At 42.4% G+C, this 25,702-nt stretch overlaps 1 protein-coding gene across 10 annotated transcripts in view; it reads right to left on the bottom strand.

Moving 5' to 3' along the window:
- The window catches only part of mycbp2 (MYC binding protein 2), an 86,506-nt gene extending 61,355 nt beyond the window's left edge, over positions 1–25,151 (bottom strand). For all 10 annotated transcript variants that reach the window (XM_036540129.1, XM_036540131.1, XM_036540134.1 and 7 more), the window contains exons 1-8: positions 24,460–25,151; positions 15,388–15,463; positions 7,144–7,359; positions 4,072–4,225; positions 3,619–3,815; positions 1,375–1,617; positions 795–866; positions 165–261 (exon numbers count right to left, since the gene is read on the bottom strand). In XM_036540129.1, the coding sequence (XP_036396022.1) occupies positions 165–261; positions 795–866; positions 1,375–1,617; positions 3,619–3,815; positions 4,072–4,225; positions 7,144–7,359; positions 15,388–15,463; positions 24,460–24,728 (1,324 nt within the window). In that variant the 5' untranslated portion in view covers positions 24,729–25,151. The remainder of the gene's footprint in view (positions 1–164; positions 262–794; positions 867–1,374; positions 1,618–3,618; positions 3,816–4,071; positions 4,226–7,143; positions 7,360–15,387; positions 15,464–24,459) is intronic.
- Between the last annotated feature and the right edge of the window lie 551 nt (positions 25,152–25,702).

Genomic DNA, 25,702 nt, shown 5'->3' with positions numbered 1-25,702 from the left:
TTGCTGGTCGCTGCTTGAAGGCTGCAGCTTGCACACATGATTGCACCACAACTGTTAGATGCGGTTTTAAGTCTACTTTCAAACTGGCTAAATAACGGCATCAGTGCATTGACTGTGTGCAGGTGTAGACTGTTCTGGGGTCAGTGAAGGGTAGGGTCTGGTACCAGGCATGGTGATGGTTCCCTCCTGCTCCAGCGTCTCGGGGTTGATCTTGATGGCGGTCATGCTGTGGCTGTTCATGTCCCGGTACAGCAGGCAGCCCTGGGTACAACAGAGCAAGTCACACTACAGCATCCAGCACTATCACAGTGAAAACACTACATCACAATGACACATAATAAACTCTGGGCCTGCACTGCAACTGGAGAAGTGAATACTGAATCTGGCCCTCTTTCAAGAACTCTGCTGGATAGCTATATATGCAATCCATTGAACAAGTTCAAAAAACATTAGATTAATTAAGTGTTACATGGTTTATTGATCTATTTGATTTCATCCTCCCTTGTTTTGGCATTTCACGATCTTCAAATAAAGGCTGCGCTTCCCAGAGAGCTCACTAAACCACATACTTAACTGTTGCTGTCTTTTCACCATACATTACAGGAATATAGCGTAGCATTAGACAGCAGCGTCACCTCAACAGTTTGATACATTCTACTACTGCGAGTGCTGTTGGGAAGAAAATACAGTATTGCACCAAAGTATGGTCTTCCTGGGTGATCTCCATGAAGTGGAAGCCCTTGACAGGCAGTGTATGAGAACATTGTAAGAGCTCACAATCATTCAGTGGTTACCTGAGCAAACCCCAGCCACGACCTCTTCTCCTTCCGGTTCCTGATGCGCGAAGTGGAATTATACACATGGCCCTGCAACCAGTAATGTTGCATTAGCCTCCTGATACAAACTCTATCCAGCCTGGTATTATGAATGTTGCCCTGCCTTACAATTTAGATCAGTGTTTCTTAATCCTAATCCTAATCAAAAGTGCCACTGATGAGTTCAGTCAGGCAGGTAGAGCAAGGATACACAGAAGATATGCAGGACAGTGGGCCTCCAGGAGTAGGATTGAGAAACACTGATTTAGATGAAATATTATGAAAAGAGGTTGTGAAGTTTCTCTCTTGATCTGAGGACAGAATTCAAATTTCCAAAATACTGTACTGGACAAGCACATCAGTGTATGTATTTTAATCTTATGTATCTTTAATCGCATGTACTTTAATCTTCTCACAATACTTATTCATGTGGTTGAATATAAAGTACATACCACCAACTGACAGAATCAATAAATAAGCTAATAAAAAAGGCGCTGTTAGCATTAGACCGCTGTTGTACAGGCAGATGAGAGCTCTGGGTTTTTCTGGACATTCGTACCCGGACGGTGCCGCTATAGCCCGATCCCACTTTGTACAGCCCGTCCTTGCACAGCAGGTAGAGGAAGGAGCCATCCGTCTGGAGGAGGCAGCGCTCGTCCTCGTCGATGGTCACTTCCTTCAGAACCCACTTGTTCATCAGCGCCGCCCGCTTGATACCGTTTCCGAACCACTCCTGGATCTGGATCTTCCCCACCAGGACGGCCTGGACGCTCCGCTGCAGGGCATTGAGGATGGTGGGCACCTGGAAGGAATCAGGCAGTCCCGACAAAAGGTGTAAGAGTTGTCAAGAACGTTCTCAGAACAAAGGCTCTATTCAGGTCTTTATAAACTGTAAAGCAAGCTCCAGTTCTGGCCAGCAAAAAATGGTTTCTGGTTTTCACTCCAGCTCAGCAACGTATAACATTTTTTTGTGACACTTCTCTTCCCTCTTCAAATACAGTGCGAAATAAAACACTGGACTGCAGCCAGCTGTACCACAAGGCCAGAACTGCACTCTGCTACTGAATGCACCAGTTAAGAGAAGTCAACAGTCACAGAAAACTAGCACAGTGACCACAAACAGCTGACATGCTTGTTGATAGAGATGATCAAAAGCCATTGTGGACCAGTTCCACCCGTTATGGGAACAGAAGTGAAATACTCGCTTGACTTATGTTCCTTAAAATCATCATTTAACCTTAACAGGACAGAAGTATAAGATACCTTACAATGCCTGGCCCCGAGTCAAACTGCAATTTTGTGGGGAAGGGCCCTTAAAGTCTTGACTGGTTTGGTTCTGTACCCTATAGCAAACACCCATCCACCACCATTCAGCCCCACAAAAAGCTAGTGGTGATTTCACTGGCTGTCACACTTTGTTGACTCATCCCTCTGCACATAATTCCTGAAGAACAACATCAGATATAGAGTCCTTCCCTTCTGCTGCCATTAATCAGCCAACTAGCACGAATTTCAGGACTTTCAGCAGTTTTCCAGCAGGTCGCAAACAATGCAGGGAGCTACTCCTCCAGCATCACTGGTATTGGCACTGCAGTCCATTCCAATATTGAGCCAAACACGCCCCGCAGAGCCATTAGCTCTGATGAATACTGGTTTAAATCCCCGAGTAAATCTTGCCCTGCCAACAGGGGAATGACAGCTCCCAGGGAGGGAGGGAAAGAGAGAAGAAGAGAGGGAGAGTCACACAGGACTTACTGCGAAGGACACCTCAGATGTGACAGGACCTAAACTGAACCAGAGTCAAAATGGGAAACTAGAGTCTTACCCTGGAGCCAACGCCAGCCCATTGGACAAATTTACTATCACCTGCCAGTTTCACAGGAACCTAAATGGCTCCTTCCAGTACATGATGGAATGAGCAGATTTTGGTCACACTACATCAAGATCTGGTCATTAATTCATACTCCATTTAGTAGTTTCCAAGGCTACTAAGGCACATTAACCATTTGATGTGATTAAAGCTTATTTCATCTGTCTAACACACAGCAGATACTGAGTGCAACAACCTCACCCATCCAGACACACACATACACATACACACACACACACACACACACACACACACAGAAACAACACAGGGGCGTAATTGGCGGATGTATGCAGCCAGGGTAACGTAATAAGACTGGAGATTCAGAGAGAGGCCGAGCATTTCAACAATTCAATTTCTGATCTCCGGATGCTGCCCTGAGTCTGTTTGTCAGGTTGATGCAGTACATTTTCTTCCATAGCATTTTACCCTGTGTTATTGCCCTGTAAAGCTCAGTGGACTTTAATCATCCACTGTCTCCTCTTGTTTTGTCTTCCCGACACCCACACTGGATGAAAACAGCCCAGGGGAGCTCAGATATTCCATTCTAACAACCAAAATTCTGCCCTTGGCAGTTGTTCAAAGGTGGTAATTTTCTGACCTCACACAGAGGCACAGCAAATTAAGTTATCAAAACACCCACTTAAGAACAAACAATTAAGCAGTTTCTTCCAGTCTTTTATAACATATGGAATGTTTTCGTATGAGCTCTTTACTTGTAAGGAGTGTCTCACTGTAACCCCTTTTCCTATACAGAGTGTTTCAGTACAACTGCTATACTTGTATGCAATGCTTTATAATAACCCCCTTACTTGTATGGAGTGTTTTAATATAATCCATTTATCTCTATGAAGTGTGCAAGTATAACCCTTTTCCCCTGTACAGAGAGCGCTGATACAGCTGTACGGAGTGTGTTGTGTCAGTATAACCGCTCACCTGTATGGTCTGGCAGGCATGGCTGCCGTTGTTGGTGAGAATGGCAGACACGGCCTGTAGGATCTTGCCCGTGTCTCCCCAGGACACCACCAGGCTGAAGAGGCAGGCACAGGACAGCGCTGTCAGGGCCTGCCCCGTAGTGTCATTCATCCCCGTGCTCCGCACTGTCGTCTCCAGCAGCAGGTGGAACAGAGATTCTGGAGGGAGAGGGGCAGTTATTGACTTGCCATTATTGGTCTAGATGTCCTTATGTTACGTTTGACTGCATGTTTGTATGTGGAGTGCATGTTGCTTCTGTGTTACATTCGTGTGTGTTGTCTGTGTCTGTGTTGTATGAGTCTGTATATGAATTGAGTGGTGTGTGTGTGTGTGTGTGTGTGTGTGTGTTAAGCGTGTGTGTTTAGTGTGTGTTGTGTGTTATGTCTGTGTGTTGTGTGTGTGAGCAGTACACACCCAGCACGTCGGGCGGCTCGGTCTGGAAGCCCTCCGGCTGCTGGCCCTGCAGCATGTCCAGCAGAGCCTGCAGGCTGCGCAGACACAGGGAGGGGTGCGAGAAGCGCGTCTCCTTAATGAGCTCGAATACCCCGCACAGCCCGATGCCGATGATCTGAGGAGGAGAACAGAGAGTCACTGCCGCTGCCACTGCCGCTGCCACTGCCACCGGCACCACCACATCAGCCAACCCAGAAAAGCACCACTAAGTTCAACAAAATGAGCCCACAGAAGTTTTTCTGTGGGACTGACAGTCTCATTGTGAGCTGTATGATCACCCAGTCAAGGTGGGTGAAGCTGATGAATTTCAAAAAATGTGACAGTAAGACATAAAATTCAGCTTATTACTTCACCTTTGCCTTCAATTACCATATTACCATACCCTGCCACCTTCAGACTCTTATGATTTTTATCATGTAACAAATAGTCTAGAGCCCTGTCTACATGCAACTATTATCATTCTGTGTCTGTCCTTGTTTGAGGCCTATCATGGAAAACACAGCTTGTCAGGTGACTCATAAAAATGACGCAAGTATATAATATTCAGAAGTGCTTCTAAGGTCAAAAAAACTACTTGAAATGGCAATTAATTCCAAAGGTACACTGATACCGATGTCTTCAAAAGAGCAAAGTTAAAATTACCACACGACACGTACTTGTATATTAAAGGACCTTAAAATTGGGAATATAGCATTTTTATATTATTTTGGTTGACTCATGAATCCAAACTTGGAATCAAATGAACACATAAAGCCAGTCAAGTCACTTTCAAAACTTCACAGTGAATAGAAAATATTATCCTGCTCCACCTAAATGCTTGATCCTTACAGAAGCAGAAATCACGGATTTTAAAAAATAGAAATGAATATTTCAAAGAGCTTATTTTGGGTCTTTGGCTCCTTTTTCATGTGGTCCAGGTTGGATTTGCATCTATGACAGGCAGTACCACATTCACTCATGAACAAACTGGGCCGACACAGCAAGGAATGAAAGCTATGAAATATTAACACTGTTGGTAACCAAACTTCAGTGTCTGTTGATGCATTTAGAAATGAGGGAAACGACTGCCACACACAGCCGGAGAAATTCAGAATTTCAGGAGAATTTTTTTTTTTACAATCTCGTTCAAAATGCAGCGAGACAGAAGTTGAAGCTGAAAGATTCACCATTACTCTGATGGATAGGCAAGTCGGCTGTACGTGCAAAAAGAATCACCTTTTCCTTCTGCTTAGACACTGCCATATTCTCAAAAAAAATTCTTTGAAATCTGTGGTTCATTTTTTATTTGAGAACATTTTAGGGTTGTTTTTGACTTGGTTGAAGTGTGGCTCTCTGTACGTGGAAAAACACAATCATAACACAATGAGGCGAACTGAACAAGATTCAGTCCCTTCTGAGTTAGTGGGTCAGTTCTGCCAGGGAACTGATGTTTCCAAGATTGCCCCTTTAAAAAGGTCTCCAACGTCCTTCCCAATCAACGTGAAGCCCTCATTTAGCTCATGTAATGCTGCCTATTGAAGGTTAAGTCCATTTCTCTTCTATACAAAATTGGCCAGCAAAATAAAAAGAATCAGGCGTACTTGATGATGCTGGAGCAATTCAATTGCCTCAGAAATGATATAGCCTAAATACTTGATTCCACTGGCTCTTCAGACATATCTCCAACTGGAGCATAAAATCAATAACAAGCACTGATATTATACAGGATAGCAGGATTTCAGTTTTACACATTCAGTTGGCCTCAAGCCACCACTCCGTTCAACACAAAAAAGCTGACTGTATTCCTGGTTTTTCCTCATTAAGCAACAACCTCAGATGTAATCTTTCCAAAGGCCTTTGAAATTGCCATATATACCCTATGTACCTTAACCAGCATGTTGACTGTTTAACAGTCTGATTAATCCAAATTGCTCCACCCCCCACCCTCTATTCTGAGATGATGCTGAACTCTGCATTCTCCGTTTGCCCATAGCTACTGTGGCACTACGCAATATGAGCACACACAGTCCCGCTCTAATCCGCAGAGGCATGATTTTAAGTCCCTGATGTTTAGCATCAGTTTAATTAGCATGGTAGTCAAATGGACGCATATTTACCCCAGTGTCCTTCATGACAGAAGCCCCAACCCAACTCCAGTCAAGAATGTGGAATGTTATGGAGGTGTCCTATCATTCTTACAATGTAAGAATGAGGCTTGATTAACTCATACAATCATTATCACTTGGTATGATATGGAAAAGCAATCACCACTCACTGTGTGATCTTTTTGAATGCTAGGTTAATTGGAGTGTAACTGACCCAACTAACTGCACATTCAGCAGTGTCTCTGATAAAGCATCATGGCTGAGAGCTACAGCTTGACTGGAAAGGTTTCTCAAACAGTCCGTAAAGCTCTGCTAATCTCCACCCATCAGTTTGCCAAGAGTGGGGCCTTTTATGCCCAGCATCATGAGCTTTAAGGAAAATATGCCAGGCTTTAACCTTGAGGCAAATGTGTGCTTTCGCCATCTCCCCCAGGAAAGCACAATATTTGCCCACATTCATTTTCTGGCCTTATCAAGTGTAGCTACGCATAGGTATTGCTATTCAACATTACTATCACACTCCTTTGAGAAATAGATTAAAGAACATTTCATCCTATAATGTGAAGATGGCAATTTTCTCATAAAGCTTAAGGCATTCAGCTCAAAGTCATGAGACAAACCCGCTTTGAAGACAACCCCCCACCCATGGGACTTTAAGGTGAAACCCACCCCCACCCCCCACCCCCCCCCCCAGGCTGAAAGACATCTCAGGTTGATATCTGCTCAGTTTCACCACTTATAGCTGCAACAGTAAAGAACAACCCGAACTGATTTTCACAACACAACAGTCTGTCTTTTTTCCTACACCTACAGGAATATGACTGAAGTTGCAGACCCTTCCAGACTATGCACAGCTTCATTCAGTGGCCACTGCGCAGAGCGCGGTTCCTGCGAAACACTAGAGGACAGATCGATTGATTTCTGTGTCACAACACGTCACCCCACTGACCTTGGGCAGCTTGATGGCGGGCTCCCGGCACTCCTCCTCTTCCTCGCTGTCCGAGTCCCCGCTCTGCACTGAGTTTCGGGAGGCCAGCGCGAGGGAGGCCTCCCGCTGCTGCCAGTCCAGCACACAGTGCCGCACGTTGCAGAAGACATTGAAGGCCGAGGGGTTGCTGTGGAGCTTGATGTCCGGCACAGAGAAGGCCCCGTCCAGAGAGTCGGTCTGGAAGAGAGAGATCAGAGCTCAGAGGAATGACGCGAACACGAGACAAGAGGGCCTCCTGAATGAGAGAGCATTCACTCATTTCACAATTATGGGATGCACCAGAGATCTGTACTTCTAAATGGTATTGTGTGATGATATAATGGCGGCACACACATACATTCTCTGCAGTCAAGAAACTGAATCGTCAAGAAAGGGAAAGGTTGCACAACAAAATTTTAAAATGATTAGTGCTGATAGCCAAGAGGAGACTGTTACTTTCCTGTCTCTTTAGCTTAGTTATCCCTTTTACCCTCTACTAAATGCATCCTCCTGTAAGTTACACGGGCACTGAATCCCTAAAACCCATTATACCTAGAGGTCTGAGCAGAAGCGCAACTCAAACTAAGTTACTTGCTGCTAACTTGCCGTAACAGTGTCACGTTAAGATCATGGTTAAATGCTTTCAACTAAACAAACTCAACTGAACTAAATTCAGTGAGGAACGGGGAAAACAGAAGCAAAAGCTGTCTATTCTGCAAAAGGAACCTTGCCCAATCTGCAAGGGGAAAACTAGGTGCCCTACGAGGACATGCTTTATGCAAGTGAAACTGGGTCAAGTAGAAGATCTTTATTTGACATACACATACCAATATCTCTACTTGGAGATGCATCGTCAAGACCACAGTTTACCAATTTATCACAGTTGTTGCCACAGTGGGGACAGCTGTTGAAGTGATTTGCATGTTAGCTAGATTAGATGAGATTATACTAGATTAGACTGCTTTATCATGCTCACAAGAGGATATTCTTCTCGTGGCTTGTACAGCAGACAGTGCATCCAGCATTCCACCATCTCTTGTTTCTAATGCAACTCACATAACGATGCTTGCAACAGAGAGACTTAAACTGACTTCTCTAACACAGACATCAGATACCAAAATATCACATATCAGAATTCAAGCTTTGGTGAGGTGAACACTTTTGCCAGCTTTATCTGCAATAGGAACAGCAAGGGCTGGAGAGCTGATGAGGTTTTGCCCTTATGTTTAGGAACGGCCTTCAAAATGGCAAGGATTTTACATCTGGCACCGAAAGGGAGGGGAGGTACAGATATTTGTAAGCAAAGGAACATCAAATAGGTTAATGGATTTCACATGGGACACATAATATATGAGGATAAAAAGGAAATTCATGAGAACAGTAAAATGTGCTGAAAAAACATGCCTGCTTGTTGGCAACAACAGCTCTGTGAAATAATTTGCTCATTAGGTAATTCGTAAACGTCTCCACCACGCTATATGCAAATATAGTCATTTCATGTCTAGTCATTTCATGATTAACATGTTATCCCTATTGTCTGCTTCTGACACACGGCTAAAAGGGTACTGCCATTCATTTTTAAAGTCAAAAACCCTCAGCAAGTCACAACCCTGCAGAAAATGACTCCCAGGGTACAATGCAGCACTCAGCATGTACGCACACACGCGTGCGCGCGCGCACACACACCTCCTACTCAGAAATATGGCGCCGTGTTTACACGGGCACAGGCTTACGAAGATGACGAAAGCTGGAAAGGGAGAAAAATCGCTCAGCAAAAGAGCTGCGGTGAGGAGTCGGGGGCTGGCTGGGCTCAGCGCTGCTCTGTGAGACTCCACTGCAACAGAAAAAATAATACGCTTAAGAGGATTGGAGTGGCAGGAGGTACCCCGACTCCATTGGCTGCAGAGCATGGTTTGTTTATTTATTTATTTATTTTTCTTGGCAACACCACTGGCCACCACGCACAGGGAATAACCAAAACACATTAGCACAGAGGGAAGAATATCCTCAATAGTCCACAGATGGCTGAGGAGAGAGAAATGGGACTGATAATGACTTCTGGAATCCAATCACACACAGTACCCGTTAAACACACAGTGTTTCCACACAGCTGCCAGATTAGGGCAGTCAACTTATGTTCTGCAGTGTGAGGCAAAAGAATTTACAACAACAACAGGCACAGCACACATCAAGCCAGTTCTGATTCCAATCATTTCACCTCACAGATTCCATTGGATCATTTATCTAATTAACAGATGGTTTTATCCAAGGGGACTTACTCCTGACAGGAGTTTTTTTTTTTTTTATCAATGTTTCTTTTTCTAGGATGACAAAATCAGGGACCGACAAGTAAGCCAACAAACTGCAGATGGACAAAAGAAAGCATACCGTTGTGCTACACTCAACTACTTTTCTTTAAAGGCTTCCAATAAAAAACGAGTTTTAAGCTTCCTTTCGAAAGCCTTTACATTCTCACTATCAAGACTGACCAACACGGTGACTCTTGGAGCATGGGAGGACTACCTGACCTAAGCCTGAACCAAAGCCAAGGAACTTCAGGCTGGGTTTGAGAATCAGAATCAGAATCAGACGGTACAGAAAATAAGAAGCTGAGATGTGCAGGAGGGGGCCAGAGCATGTATACAGCCTTCCAATGTACAAGTGATTCATAAACATTCTTCTACTGAGAGCAAATGTAGATCATCTAAAATGGGCAAGATGTGATTATGAGCTTTTGTCCCGGTAAAAACTGTTTTGAATTAGAGCAGTGGTTCTCAACCCTGTTCCTGAAGGCACACTGTCCTCCACATCTTCTATCTATCTTTGCTCTACCTGCCTGACTGAAGTCATCAGTGGCACTTTTGATTAGCTGAGCACACCTGATTTAATCAAGCAGCAAGGATAGACAGAAGATATGCAAGACAGCGTGCCTCCAGGAGCAGGGTTGAGAACCACTGAATTAGAGGACCAAAGGGGAGTGTATCATTCAGCAAAAAACAGGCTACAGCCAGCAGCGCCATTGCACAGCTCACTATTGCACGTATCACTAGTTAAGCGACGTGCACATTTCTGACAGATATGATGGAACACAACAATGAGGAAAACCTCAACCGAACAAGGCACAAAGGAAGGGTGTGTTTCATTACCAGGGCAAATGTCTTCAAGTGAAACTGGAGGATGAAAAAAAAACAACAGAAGAAGACAAGTATAGAGGTGAAGGGAGCTAGGCTACCAGCAGCTGAACCAGATAAACACACCTTGTGAAACATGGTGTGCTCGGTTGGCTTAGTCATCTACCAACAAAATGGATGAAACGCAAAATGTTGCACTGATAAGCCCTCTCGCAGGTAAGGGAGAATGTAATAACAAAAAATCATCAGGCTAAATTGGGCAAAGAAAAATTATCAACCGGCAGAACTCTCCATTAGCATATGTGTCTGCAACACACCTTAAGCTGGACAAACACACACCAGACGGTCAGGCAACGTGCTCTGATGGTATAGGTGGTCGGGGTGGCCGATAACTTTTGATAAAGACATGTTTTAACACACAACCCAGACTATGGCTCACAGCTTATTTGTGGAGACCGCTGTTGTGCCTTGACTATCCATAACCATTCAAATAGATGCAGATGTGTAGGTAGCAAGGAGATACACACAAGCCAGCAGAACGCACACAAAACATAATAAACATCCTTCATAGAGGCTGGAAAATATTTTCTATTATTTAACCACTTCTCATGTTTAAATACAGACAAATGTTTCCACAACAAGATCCTTATCAGACACTTATCAGTATCAAGACATTTTGAGTCTGTGTGCAAAGAACAAGCAGGAGGGCAGCAGTGTCTGCAGCTGTAGATAACCTCTCCTCTATTAGCTAGCTAGTAAAAAGCCCATGCTCGCTACCTTTTACATCAGAATAGAGTCACCTTTATCAATTTATTGTTTCGCTAAATAACGCAACTAACTAATGTGGGACAAATCACTTAATTAGCTAAAATCTCCCACTAGAGATTGGATTTCATGAGCTGTTAAAAGATGTTGGTTTCTCTGTTCCGTGGTACAGCATTGGCTTTTGCTCAAGCAAGCTGATCCATCTGACCTCCTTCCAGTCTCTTCAAAGGACTGGCATAACTGCAGTTAAAAACGTTTCTTCTTGGGTGGTGAGGCCTCTTTCCCCGTCTTGCTCATTTGCATTCTCTCAAACACCCGGCCCCCACACTTTGATTAGCTCAAAGGTGAAACGCTCTCAGTGTTGACTGACGATGGTGATTATACAGTATGCTGAACTGGGACCAACGGCCATCAACAATGGGCAACTACAGACTAAGCACAGAACACTTCGCTATGACTACAGGTGACAGTCAGCTATCAATGGTTGTTGAATGAATGTCAGGTGTGTGTCTTTAGCTTTATGAGCTAACTACACCTGCACGCTGTACAGAGCATGAAATTTTGATTGCGTTATAATTAAAGGCTGATCAGACTAATCAAATCTTTATGGTCTGCCATTTCATCACTGCAAATAAGTAATATTACTTTTTTTCAGGACATAAATACATCTACCTGCACGGGCCACAACACAATCTTTTTGCTCATTTTGTTCAAGCAGACAGAAATGACCACTGAGCAGAACACCTGATTTTAAAACATAGATCATGGTTGGTTAGTTCAGTTTCTGACAGCAGACTAAGATATATACTTAGTTAATTAGCTGTGTTTCACAAAGTCTCAATCAAGTCCACCAACTTCTCAAATACCACCCTTATATAATTTGTTCAAGTATTTGTCTTCTTTAACGAAAACAAAGCTGAGTTACACTAAGGAGTTTGGGAAGGGAATGCCTTCATACAGTGCGTGTGTGTTTTGCTTCTTTCTTTTTACCTCCCAGTGGTAAGACCACCACCCCCAATCCCAAATTTAATATTACTGAATTGGGTACTGACAGCCCAATGAGTTTTCAGGATTCCAAATGCAGAATCTGGTCAATACAAGTGTCATCACCTCTCAACACCTTCCAACTATGCATACACACTAACAAGACCCTAATGAGAGTGCTGTCAGTATCTGAAGTGTCAACTGCACGTTCTTAATTCTATCATACCATTCACTCCAAGCTCTTCTCTCTCTTTCGCTGTGCTGGTGAAAAATTGGTAACTGTGCAAGTTATACCGAACAAAGGCATCTTGTGTGAAAATATATACTTATTCTCTCCTCCACTTAACCTGAACTACACAGCTGCAAGAGAAAGTAATCTTCTTATTTCCAATGCAAATTTGAGATAAAATATAGCCTTGTTGATAGCCTACCCTGAGTCTCAGAGCTAGCAGAGGTGCATATAAGCTGATATCTACATCAATGCACTGCAGGGAAATGCATTTAAATGCAAATGAGGCCACTGCCTAGCTTTTGTCACTAATCCAAACTTGAGTAGGCTTCAACCCAAGCAGCAAATAATGCACCAACATCTCTGACCCACAAAAGGAAGTCCTAAGTGTACAATTATACAAACAATACCATCAACACATTCAACACAGTCAGCAGGAAGTCAAAAGGTCAGGGAGGCCACAAACTAGGATCCGGCAATGCACTACGAATTAAATTACACCCAAAAATATTCCTGACACTTACTAACAGACAAACATGGAAATATCCATGAGTTTCATAATCTTAACATTTCAAGGTTCTGGAGTACCACTTTGATGTCTAAAAGCAAACTGAATAAATGATGCTGTTTGATGTTGCATTAGAGTCATCTAAACAACACAATTAAAGCATTTGTTTAGGCTACATCGTCTGCAATTAAGTTGGTCCATGGCACATACTACAATCTAGTTAAAGCTCCAGGAAACAATGATAAATGCACGGAGGATGCTTAAGGTAAAATGGACTGGAAGTGCCACATGTGTTCTTTCATAATAATATGATGATTGCACAACATCCAGCTCTTTAAGAAAGGCAGAACTGTGCTCTGTGCCGTCTTCCACTCATGTGAAAACCTTCGTATGCATCAGATCTGGGTTAGGCTAATGAGTAGGCCTACAAATGTTTTGATCCTGTGTGGATTCGGAGCACACAGAATGCGGTGGTGATGGACAGAGCTGATCCTGCTCACTGTCAAACAGTGCGGGGATGCCATGTCAATGAGACTCCATGCTAGGTGCTTCTATACCATGCTTTGTAACCTTACAGGAAATGCACAGCAGAGGAAGGGGGAGAAATAAGAACACACGCTGCTGACATTTTTTCCAATGGCATCTAACTAAAGCTTCATCTGTGCCAATGATGTGGTCAGAGTTCTTCTTGAGTTTATTCACCTCTTTCAGTCATGCTGAGGTTCTGCTGGTCTTAGCATCATTCAGTCTTCCCCATCACCCCTCTAAGGCATGCACACTGACTACAGCAAGGCTGCACTGGGGACAAGACTCAATATTTAATTATTCAAATGAATTACATACCAATTACTTATATCAGTAACTAATGTCTCACCAACAAATAAGAGTTACACTGCTACACTGGATCTGATAAATACACATGATGGACAGACCTGAGGAGAAAGGCTTGATTATTGATGCTGTGAATTCTGCCTGTGTATGAATAAATGTGTATATCTTTGCACCATGTTTTCATTTACATAAAATAACTGTTCATGCTGTAATTTTGAGGTAGCAAGGAATAATTATTGGCACATTATCTGAAATACACATCCCTAATCTGGACACCACTGGATTAACCTTCTTATTTCCTCATTTCCACCTGGCCTGTTGCACCATCTGGATTCTGAATGTGTTATTTATGCTGTTTTAGTGAAAAATCCCCTCTACTTCAGCTTGCAATAGAAAGTATAGTCAAAAGCTCCATTTGGTTCCGTGTTACAGCCAGGTAAACATGCTCTTTTTCTTCCTCAATTACAACTGGAGCTGCCTGGTCAAACACCTGGTCACTGTCAACCCTTTCAGAGAGGAGACTGAGAGCACACAAATGGCCGTAACAGCTTCAGCCAGTGTCACAGCTAGCAGCTATAAAACACCCTGATCTATTTTCCCCTAAAGCTGATGCTTGCAGTGCAACATGAGAAATGGATACAGGCTGGATACAGACAGGATACATGGCTGCAGGTGACAGCTAGGAGGAACTCAAGCAGACAGAGCCTCATAACTGCAGGCAGCACGCATGCAATAAAGAGGCTTCCAGCATGAAGGAGAGCGGTGCCTTCATACGCACCCACAGCAGGACTAACAGTCTTCTAATAAATATATACTCTACATGTAATTGCGCATCAAAGGGTCCATTAGAGCTGACAGGAAAGCGATCCCAGGGCCCTGGCAGACATTTCAGACTCTGCGCTTGCTGCACCAGCCTGCCTTTCCCACCAGGCTCCGCCCACGTCTGTTTATGGCCAGACGGCGCTCGGGAGCTGACGGCGCGGAGGTGCTCTGAAACTAGCCGAGGCTGTGCAAGGCGCTAGCGCTGCTGCTGCTGCTGCGGCCTGCTGCCCGCGCAGAGGTTTTTGGTGGAGGGATCACCGCAGTACATCCTTTGCTACTGCACAACTGTGCTAATTTCCAGCTTTCTGCCTGCAAGTGGCTGACACACGGCGGTTGGGGACACATTCACTCAAGAAACTACAGGCCTGCATATCAGAACTAATACTATAAAAGATGTACTGTTTTTCTACCACGTATATGTTTTGCGTGCATAGATACCGAAACTACTGGTCGTTCAAGCTGCACAGCAACCCACAATCCTGGGCTTTGCTGAACCAAGGTATGGCACAGAATGGATGGAAGACACTGTTTCCATGGAGACTGGCGACACACAGGTCGCCAGGCAACAGGCCAGCCTACCAGAGCCACTCCCTGAATCCCTCCTGTATGTTAAAGTGCTCTGCCGGCCTCAGCTCAGCCCAACATGTTTAAAGCCGTGTTCCCAGCAACAGCCCTCTAGATTACAGGCAGAAGCCGATCCGTGATCGTAATTATTCTTAATTTGATCCAATGGAGGAAATAAAAGTGAACCATGTCTATGCATGCAGATGCAATGATGCAGACAGTTTCCGGGCAGATTCAGGATTCCTGAGACACTTACTCAGACATAAGGATTTGTGGCAATGTGCTCAAAAGAACCAACACTTCCAACCACATTCACAGACACTGTATCTCAACACAAAGAAAGAGGCTGCAGATAGACACAACAAGCTCAAGGCAAAATGGAAAGCACTTACCTTTGTTCTTGTTTTGACTTTTGATTTGACCTTCTGTCGCCTTTTGAGCTTCTTCTTGCTCAAGGTCTTCTTTCCCCTAAAAACAAGACAAGAAAAGTTTGCAAGTTTTGTGTAAGACAGACAAACCAACCTATTTCAAAATAAACTTCATTATGCAGTGCAGCACCTGAAGTGCTAAAATAACCTCTTCAAGCAATGTTGCATTAATAATTCTGAGACCTCTGGTGCATTCTGAAACATTTTAGTTTAGGGGTCATGACAGCCAGACGATCCATGACTCATAAATGTTCCATGAGTATTGGTATTGTCCACATTTTGCTATTTATACAGCGCTGAGACGGTAAGGGCTGTGCTCATCACAAGTCATCGACCTTTAGATTATTGATCACACCGTTTCATGAAGACAACTTGACTCTATTAAAGGCAGGCAGCAGTGTGTGGATTTTAAAGCACAACAGTATGGCAAACAAAGCGGTCTTGTTCATGTGCATTCAGTGAGTGACTCCGATAGGTCAAAGTTAACTTCGAGAGCAAAAATTTCTGCATTCTCAGAACTGAACTGGGAATTGTGTGATTTCACTGACACCAACATGTCGATGCCCTTGGGTTTCAGTACAGTACTAAATGATGTATCTACTAATGTCATGAGCCAAAAATGACACGACTGCCCTATGCAGCTACACTCCTGCCTGACCTATTCAGCTCTTCCCAAACTGACTGAAAAGAAAGCTCCAAGCTAAAACATACAGACACCATGCAGTATGCACTGTAGCTACAGTGATATACAGTAATTTGCCAAAAACAAATTTGCCTTGACAAAAACATCTAAAAAGTTTTGCTTTCAATTTCATTTTTAGAAACCATCCATGCTAAAACCAGAGAGGATGGCAATGGCTGAGTGCTCCAGGGTCTGAGTAAAAGCGAGAGTAAAACAATTCAAATTCTACCTTTGTTACCTCCTAGCAGGACGCCCCTCTTCCTCCGTTTCGGACTCCTCCCCAGTATTGCCCACCATGACCCTTGACACTCAAAATGCTCCTGACTCCATACCCAATAGATCTGCTGTCTGATAATGCGACGTAAAAACAACTGTTCTGTACAGCTCAGCCAGCTTTGACTTCAGCCTGTTCGAACCAGCCTGCAGCTATACACATGGAAAAGGGGTATCTTTGCTCCTAACCACCATTACTTCTTTCCTGATCCACCATCACCTTTTATCAAAACTCCCTTTATTCTGCTACAAACCACCCAAAACAAGGTTAAATCCCACAAGTTTGCCATTCTTCAGATTCCTCCCCATATAAAAACCAGAAACGTGCCCTCTCGGCTCTGTGAAGCAGCTTTGGCCTTAAGAAAGCCATTAACAGCTCACAATGACATGATGCGCTGACATTCCGTATGCCAGTAACGGCCTTTCATCACTTCCTTAGCAACTGCCTAATGACCACACTTCCGTGGTTTCTCTGCCCCAGGCTCTCTCATTCATTTCCCCAATGCAAAGACAAAATTATGACTGAAAAAAATATTATATTTTGTGATGAAGAAAAGGAAAAAAAATTGTAGGCTTTTTTGATAATATGATATGAATGCCTATGGTCGCATGGTCATGAAGCAGTTGCTATGATAGCGAAGGCACACAGGCATATTCTAACAGAAGCAGTAAATTCTGTGGGAACACCACTGCAGCTACCTACAAGCACGCATGTGCATGCAGAATCTGTGGCACACACACGTAGAAAACATGAATACATCAGCATTTAGTGATTCCATATAACACACAACCCTGTATCTGCACACATCACAAAGTCATACTTTACTGGGGAGATTGAGGAACCAAAGAGAGTATCTGTGACTTGGTCTGACCATGTGGAGGTGTGGGAGCTGGTTAAGAGTAGCCTTCCTACACAGCTGGCCAAAGGCGATAAGCTGGCCCAAGCACCGTAACAATACTGAGAGGAGGCTTCCCAGCCATTGCTCTGGGGTTCCCAGATAACCCTTGCACGTGAACTGTACTCACACAGCACCCCACCACCAGCAGGCACACTGCCTCTCCCTCTCACTTACGGCACTGCTACGGTCTCCATTCAAGTGCAAATACAGGGAGAAGTGTTTTACTTTAATCACAACGCTGGACCCAAGATCTAAATCCCCCTCTGAATTCTGTAGCTCATTATCGATGAAAAACCGAAAAAACAAAAGACCATTTTCATACAATCCTTTGACTGTTAGCTTGAAAGAGCCGGAGGAAAGGAAAGTGTGTTTAGTGACGTTACACCTGTCTTTGTAACCCTGGTGACATCACACATAACACGTACTTCTGTCATGCCCTAACTAGGTATGTTCATGGTGTCACATTTAACATCAACAAAAACTGTTTTAACATCCATACGATTTGTTTTAATCTTTATTAATAGTCATTTATACTTTAATTGTGTGTTTTAGTCAAACTTCAATAACTATAAATAAATTACTATTAAATAAATTACACTACAGCGGGGGTGTCCCTATGAGTACTTTTTCCCCTTCTTTGGTTCAGCTAGGAATTTCAGTGAAGCCCTGAAACTTCATGACATCATCACATGATCAGTGAAACACATGCCTCAGACCTATCAGCAGAAAAGTATAGAAATGATGCCAGAACATGCACCAAGAACCAGCATGTCTAAGTAATTTGTGAATGTGTATTGCTTGTCTGTGTGTATTTATAGATACAGGCAGGAAATTAGTGGTCCCAACCAACACAGGATGTAAACAGTGGACACACAAAACAAGTTAATGAATATAGCGGTTAACTGTGTATACGATTGGTTGTACCTACAAAACACTGAATGGAAAGTACACATTCTATCATCAATTGCTCCTTCACTATTGCATTTATGAAATCTTACATTTTTGTCTTCCATCACACAAAACCATCAACTTAAAAGCCCATTATTGTCTATATAATGACAATCTCTATAATCTATATATTATATAATACGACTTCACCTGTCTAACGTTATTTCTACACAATTTCATAAACGCAGATTGTCATTATATATACAGTAATTCCAATGTGAAGAAAGGTGACATGAGGGTGACGCTGGTCCTCGGAACCTTCGGGTCTGGTCACCAAACCAAGTTTGTTCCATTACCAAATAAAAATTATGGTTTCACCAGCAATTAAGCTGCCTTTACCTCTACAACATTTTCTAGAAGACTTGAAGAAAGCTTGCTAATCTGTCTTCAAGCTACTTTGCTTGCTTTTTATCATTGAAAGTGTTCATGTATTTGTGGTTCAGTGTTGATCAAGAGGTTGTGTGGAAAACATCTATCAGTCTCTGGCAAGTCTGGTCTGTAGAAAAATTGGTATCAACCCCTTGAGTGGGACAATGGTACAGCTGATTCATTATAATTTATACAAGTTACACTAGCATAACAGCCTCCGCTTCCACACATTGTCACAAATTGTCAACAAATCATCAAGTTTTAGATTATCAATCACTTCGTTTCATGAAGACAACTTAAAGCACAACAGCATGCCTCTCTGATCAATCCAGTTGGGAAAGCTGTAACTGAAGACCAGTCCTTCTATCAAAATGACATCATTTGTCCAGTACAGATATGGAAATGTACTGACATCCATGTTTGTTTTTGACTCTGAACTACAGCATGCACGCTTAAATTTAAATGAATGCCTCGAATGTTCCGTCAAATTTAAATGGGAAACAAAATTTAAACTACAATAAACTCAAAAATGAAGATATATGAAATGGCAGTGGTGCTAAAACCACATGTAAAATTCAATAAAGAAAATTAAAAAAAAAAACAAAACACAAAAGTAAATCTTATAAAACAATGCACACAACTAATGCTCTGCAAAAAGGACTTAATTGCCACTGTCTGTAATAGTTAAGAGATGTTGCTGGTGACTAAGAATGCCTTCACTTTTACACTACACTGAAATTTAAAGTTGAGAGACCATTTAATTACAACCATGCTCTCCCCTGGCTGAGTGAGCACATGGAGTACAAGATTTGAGTGGTTCTCTCTGGCCACGTTACACTCCTCCACTGTTCCCAGGTTGACTCATACACCCACCCTCTCCACATGGTGCCTCTCCCCACCCCAGCAGAGTTGCAGGCTATCTGTATCGACTACACTGAAAGTGGCGCTGTAGGAAAAGGCAGAGATTGGGAATGAATTATTTAATCGCTGGCTTAAAAGCAGGGCCTAAAAGCTGTAGACAGCCTGTGTCTTACAAATCTTCTCCCTGAAGTCAAACCAGATAACCCTGCCTCCTCAGAAGAAATGCTCCCTTCCATATATATGCCACCAGTTTGGGAGAAAGCATGACATTTCTGGGACAGGCCCTTTTCTAACAACCCAAGCCCCCTTCAGAAAGCAATCAAAAAGCAGCACATAGGAAGACATTTAACCACAGGAAGTCGGAAAAAAAAAACACAGCAGGAATGCCCACTGCCAAGTCACAGGCTCTTAGGTAAAACTAACAACTGTTTCAGGCACACAAACTAATTCTGTCCGAGAGCACACAACTACCCTGTTACACATGTTAACATGACTTAGGCTAATTTGTGCTTGACTTTTTTGATCATGCCATTTTCCGAAGTAATTACCAAATTTTCTACATATGGACCAGACTGTCAGCTCAGTACGTGTCACACTGAAAATTCTGTCTATGGCATAACTGAAGCTACAATTGCTCTGATTTGCTGGCTCATTATGAGAATTCTTTAAGAGGCATGGTCTAAAACAGAAAATGAATAGTCAGCAAAGGGATGCACATAGCAGCGGAACCTCCTACTACCAACTAGAACCTCCTGGACTGAAGATGGAAGGAACACCAGGGCTAAATATCTGGTCATAATAAAATGTTTACAACAGATTTGGCTGTGTTGCATCATTAATCCTCCCAACCTAACAAATTAGGCTATTTGTCATTTACAAATGCTCACTTTTCCTCCAAATAAGGTGAGCTACAAAGCTGACTCATGAGATTTTCATGTAGAATTAATCATTTTAACTTTTTTCTAGCCCAGCATATTGAACTAATCATTTCACCCAAATAAAAACACTGATTAACAATCCATCCAAACACTTGAGACAGTTACTTTCACAAAATAAGAGATTTGGGTTATCAGACGGTGACTTCACAAGTGCAGAAGAGAGAAGATGGAAAGCATTGAAAAGAGTGAAGTCCCATATGGTGAAGGGGTCACTCTACATTTTGATGACCTCAACAAACAGCTATGAAAAATAACTGACAAAAAAATCTTTCAGCAACCCAGAAGTCTCATGCAAGAGGCTGAAGTGCCACAGACATTAGAGGAGATGCTGCGATGAGCTCTTCATGGTCATGCTCTGGAGATGAGTCAGGTCTGACTCACCCCCTGTGCTGCATGCTCCCTTGGTGTGGATCACAGCAGGCCAAAGACCAGGGCCACCATCAACTGAACTATCTACAAAGACACTGATACAGTTCCACACATTTACTACAAAACAAATCCAGTAAGTTCTTTGCTGATGCAGAGTGTCTCTCCATATAATGAGACTGCATTTGAGCAGCACTGCACATTGTTGATAGGTCACTGAGGACCAAAATCTTTTTCAAAGCAATTATTTGAAGCAATTTACTGGTGAAATCTAAAGAAACCCTCCAAATTTAATATGAAATGTCTGTTTAAGTTCCTTTTATTGCTTGTTATTGACCATATTTTTAACAGTCCACGCAATTTACTGCCTAATGAACAACAAAAAAAGAACTTATAAGAACTTATAAAATACTATACTATACTAATATACCACTATCCTAATATGCGATATTGAAAAGGAACAAGTTATGGTTTTGAAGGACGCTGTTCAAAATTGCTCATTATATGGAAGTGCATGGTGTGATCACTGTAAATTTTTGATACATCTCTCATAAATCCTTTCACTGTTTTTTGGCATTCGTCTGCTCAACAAAACAGATGGCTCTGAAATTGCTGCTGTATCCTGAAGTGGTGATACACAGTATAATTCCCTGGGTGTGTCAGCTCCAACTTATCTGATTCTGCAGAAATCAGGGAAGTGTTTCAAACTAAGCTGCATAATCACATAGCCCACATTATATCTCAGAATCTTACAAGGAAAGTGCTTCCATCATTTTCATAAACGCTGTCTTAGCAGGGAGGACTCCAGTGCATGATTCTAGCAAGCCAGCTACTAATTAAAGGTTCTGTTCCCATCTGCTAATGCAGGCCTGCACACTTTCAAATTACATACCATACCAAACTGCTATGATGTTTGCTAACATCAGATAGAGAATTTACGTCATATTCACTACATTTTACAGAGCTAACTTCTTACCAAAATAGTACTTATTTTCTATGTAAATTGCACACATAATTCATGAAATCATGCAAAACCTGCTATATCTTGCTGCTAAGTCGTTGTAAAGGACTGCCAGGAGGCTGACGACTCTTTCTGAGAAATGGGGCAGTTCTACAGGAAGCACCTAACCCTAACCCATTAGGAGCTAGATGAAGTAAAACAGAAAGCACATGAATGAATTCAAACTAAAGCAAACCAGAGTGATCTGGCACTGTGCTCCTGTTTGACTGCTTCACCCACAACACAGTTTGACACACAACAGAGTAGTATGTTTTAACATAAACACATTTGAAGACATTGAGGTAACAGCTCATTTTCATGGTGCTATTCTCACTCTAAATAACATTTTTCAATTTAGTGCTAGACTAAATTGTCAGCCCAATTTGTAATAACCTCTGTTGATAGGTATTCACACCAAGAACTGAGGAAAATTACATTCACTACCACAGCACAGATCTGAATAATAATGTTAGAAAACCTGACAAAGCTTTCACTATAACATGTACAGTGCCATGGTGACTTGATATTCCTGTCAATCTGCCTTTAAACAAAATAATGCTCACTGGACCCTCCCCCATTAAATTGCCTTCTAAGTGCTATGTGAAATTTAACAACCACCAATTCACAGTAGCAGAGGATCAATTTATACATAGGAACAGAGTGAAAGGAAATAAATGAAAATTCAATTCTCACATAAAACTTACATCAGTCCACAAAATTTAACTTTTAAAGGCCTGAAACAATCTGTACTTATTGCCATGTAGAAAAATATGCCTAGGCATCAGTTTTCATAATGCTGGATGTGTTATACCATTTCACCAAATTCACAAGACACCATACTGGGAGTGTAGCTGCAATATAAAATGCAAATGTAAATCTGTAAGATGGAATAAAAACAATTTCAGTTTTGAATGGAATGTAATGACCATATAGCTGACGTTCTTCACTTATTTTCTTAGATTCCGTTTCAATTTTCCACCACAACATCCATCCAATCTAAACTAATCAAACTACTTTTACACGGGTGGCACTTTAACACGGTATTGCAAAAGAACGTGCCTCTTCTGTACCTTAGTCAATATAACAGCTAAGGGACACTGCAGTGATGTCATTCTTTTAATTTCATTATCGATTCAAGGCTTCGCTGAGGGCATGGACACTGAACTGGGGGCAACCCGTACAGCTGATTTGTTTACATAACAAAAACCATTTCGTGACAGTTTTAACGTATACAATACAGTTACAACATATAGTAACGTTATTTCCGAAAAACACCGTAGCATAAGAAGTTATTTCTATCCAATGTAACCTTGACGAAATAATTTCAGTAAAGATGCTACTGCCCGGTCACTCTTGTGTTACTTGTGCGCTGTGCAAATTCGCGAAGGGACAAAAACATGAAGGGGCTGAAATGCACCTTCACCGCGCCCAAAATTTTTGTTAGCATGGGAGATGCACACACAGACGCCATTTACACTGAATTTGTCGTTCTCGTCCGTAATAATCCAGAATGTAGCGAGCTGTACGTTTCTAGTTGAAAAATACAGCAAATGACATACTGTGGTTGTGCTTCGCTAACGTTATTACTAACTAGCAAGTAGCTAGCTTTCCATTAGCTGGGATCCCACCAGCAGGTTCAAATATTTAAACACGTCGTTCAATGCGTGAAGGCAAACAGATCGTCACCTTTTCCGTTTGACTACGCTACCTAGCCTGCTAGTTACCTAACCCAGCAAAGACTTGTCAAAGGTAGCGAACGTTAACTAGTCTATACATGTTCCCACCAAGGTAGTCAATGACCGTTAGCAAGCTAGCTATCAACTGCGAATGCCTGAATGTAGCAGACTAGCTAGGTTGGCTAATTATGAGCGAGTTGGGTGGAGAAACAATGGCAAGCTAGCTTGTCATATCATAGAAGGAAGGCGGATTCCACAGTCCCATTTCGAAACCCAGGCCTATTGACATAAACGACAGCTTTGCTTAACACCACTGCGATAGGACACAGCTTGCAATTAGCTGATGTTGCTAACGTACTAGTTATTGAAACATGATGTTAAACATATATTTAGTAGTCTCTTTCACGAGGCTTACTACCTAATTAAAATGTGCCATTAATCCTTCGCCCAGTAAACATTCCCAGGTGTTATCGCATATTTCTGTGTGAAGAGCCGTTGGCTAGGGAAGGGCTGATAGCTAGCTAGCCAACTGCTGGAGATCCGTGTGTGGCGTAGGGCCCACGGTTCAGTCCACAATGTCTACTTTACAATGCAATCAAAACAACTCGGAAGGTGATTTGTAATAACGAATACAGTTTTTTACATCTACCTGAATTAATTTAAAGCTAACTTTACTAGCCAGCTGCCTAGCGAACCCCACAAAGAGTGCTGCGTAGGTAACTATAGAATGATGCATATAGCTGCCTAGCTAGCTCATTAGCGAGTTAGCCAGTTTCTAGCTACTTGCCAGAAAGCTACAAGAACGGAATGGCACATAGCTGGTTAGCTTGCTGGCTTGTGCTGATACACGTAGCCTTGCTCACTAATAGGTAGCTGGCTGAATGATATACAGGATGACAGTTTACCGGTAGTAAGCTATGTAGCTAGCTAACTGCTAATGTTGCGGTTAAAATAGCTAACGTTAGCTCTTTTAAAAAACGCAATACAGCTATTTAGCAGGCAGAGTAACTATTTGAAAACTTACCTTCCTGGGTTTATTCCCTGCTCTTTGTCGTTGATAGCTGTTGTATAGATCCTCCGATATCTTTCCGCCAAAGCTCTTCCTGAGAGTAGAAGCTGATACCGGCTCCGGCAATCTGACTGGGCCCCGGGAGCGGGACAAGAACCCATACCCGATCCAATGCAAGGAAAATCCGATCCAACCCCAGAAATTACCCCAACACCCAACTCCACAGCAGGAGATGAGGAAGACAGAATCCCACCGGCACCCGCTGCCGCAGCTGCACACATCATCGTTTTGTGGAACAATCCATATATTAACGTTACATCAAAAGCATTTATAAATACCTAGCGAACGGTTATTCCAATCTGTCATTAAGAACACAGTGCATATAGACAGTTGTTTTACCTATCATTTAAATGCACAAAACAACAAAATCGTTACATCCACAACGTCCAATTTAAACAGCATAATATAGCCACACTCCCTTGTGCGAATGCGAAATATCCTTCCTTTTCAGCACAACAATTCAGTTATTGTCTTCGGATATTCACTGATTCAGGCCATATTGTCTCGTCTGTTTGAATGACAGCTGCGACTTTTCTTCAAAAATGCGTTGTGTCGCCCTTTGTTTTTGTTTGTTCCTTGTGTTTTTCTTGACCCCGGACAGGCTGCACCCTTAGTAGTGCTGCCATCTTAGCTTCATCATCCTTTCCTGCTCGCTTTCGCTGTCAAGCATGCTGGGATACGTTTCCATCCAGATAACACGGTAGTAATGGTATTATTCAAGGGGAACTGCCGCTGGGTGTAATAGGCTAGCTATCATAACGTTGGTTTCATCAAATTCTCATTCCCCTTTTTCAAATAATATATATGGCAATGAGGTGCATGGAATAATCATAATACTGTTGCTGCATACATTTTACGTTTTCATAATGGATTCATATAGGTGCATGCATTTTTGCTCAAGGACGTTCTTATTGCATTTTACAAGTAATGTGTACGTGTGGGGGTTGGGGATATGATGTAGGACTACGAGATTTTGAAATGATTCACACAGCAATTTGGATATTTATGTGCTTGAAGCGTTTTTGAGAAATGTCACGTGACCTTTCTTGAATTATACTAAAGACTTGCATGACATTTATCATATACATGTACACTTATTGCCTTTAATTATTTAACATGGATGAAGTATGAATTACTAATTAAGTAATATATTCGCTAGTTGTTTTCTGAAATAGTGGTGTGTTCATCTTAAAATGCA

The sequence above is a fragment of the Megalops cyprinoides genome, chromosome 11, assembly GCF_013368585.1.
Source record: "Megalops cyprinoides isolate fMegCyp1 chromosome 11, fMegCyp1.pri, whole genome shotgun sequence".
Taxonomy (NCBI): Eukaryota; Metazoa; Chordata; class Actinopteri; order Elopiformes; family Megalopidae; genus Megalops; species Megalops cyprinoides.
Note: the sequence above shows the minus strand (reverse complement) of the source record. Positions and strands in the feature narration are given on the sequence as shown.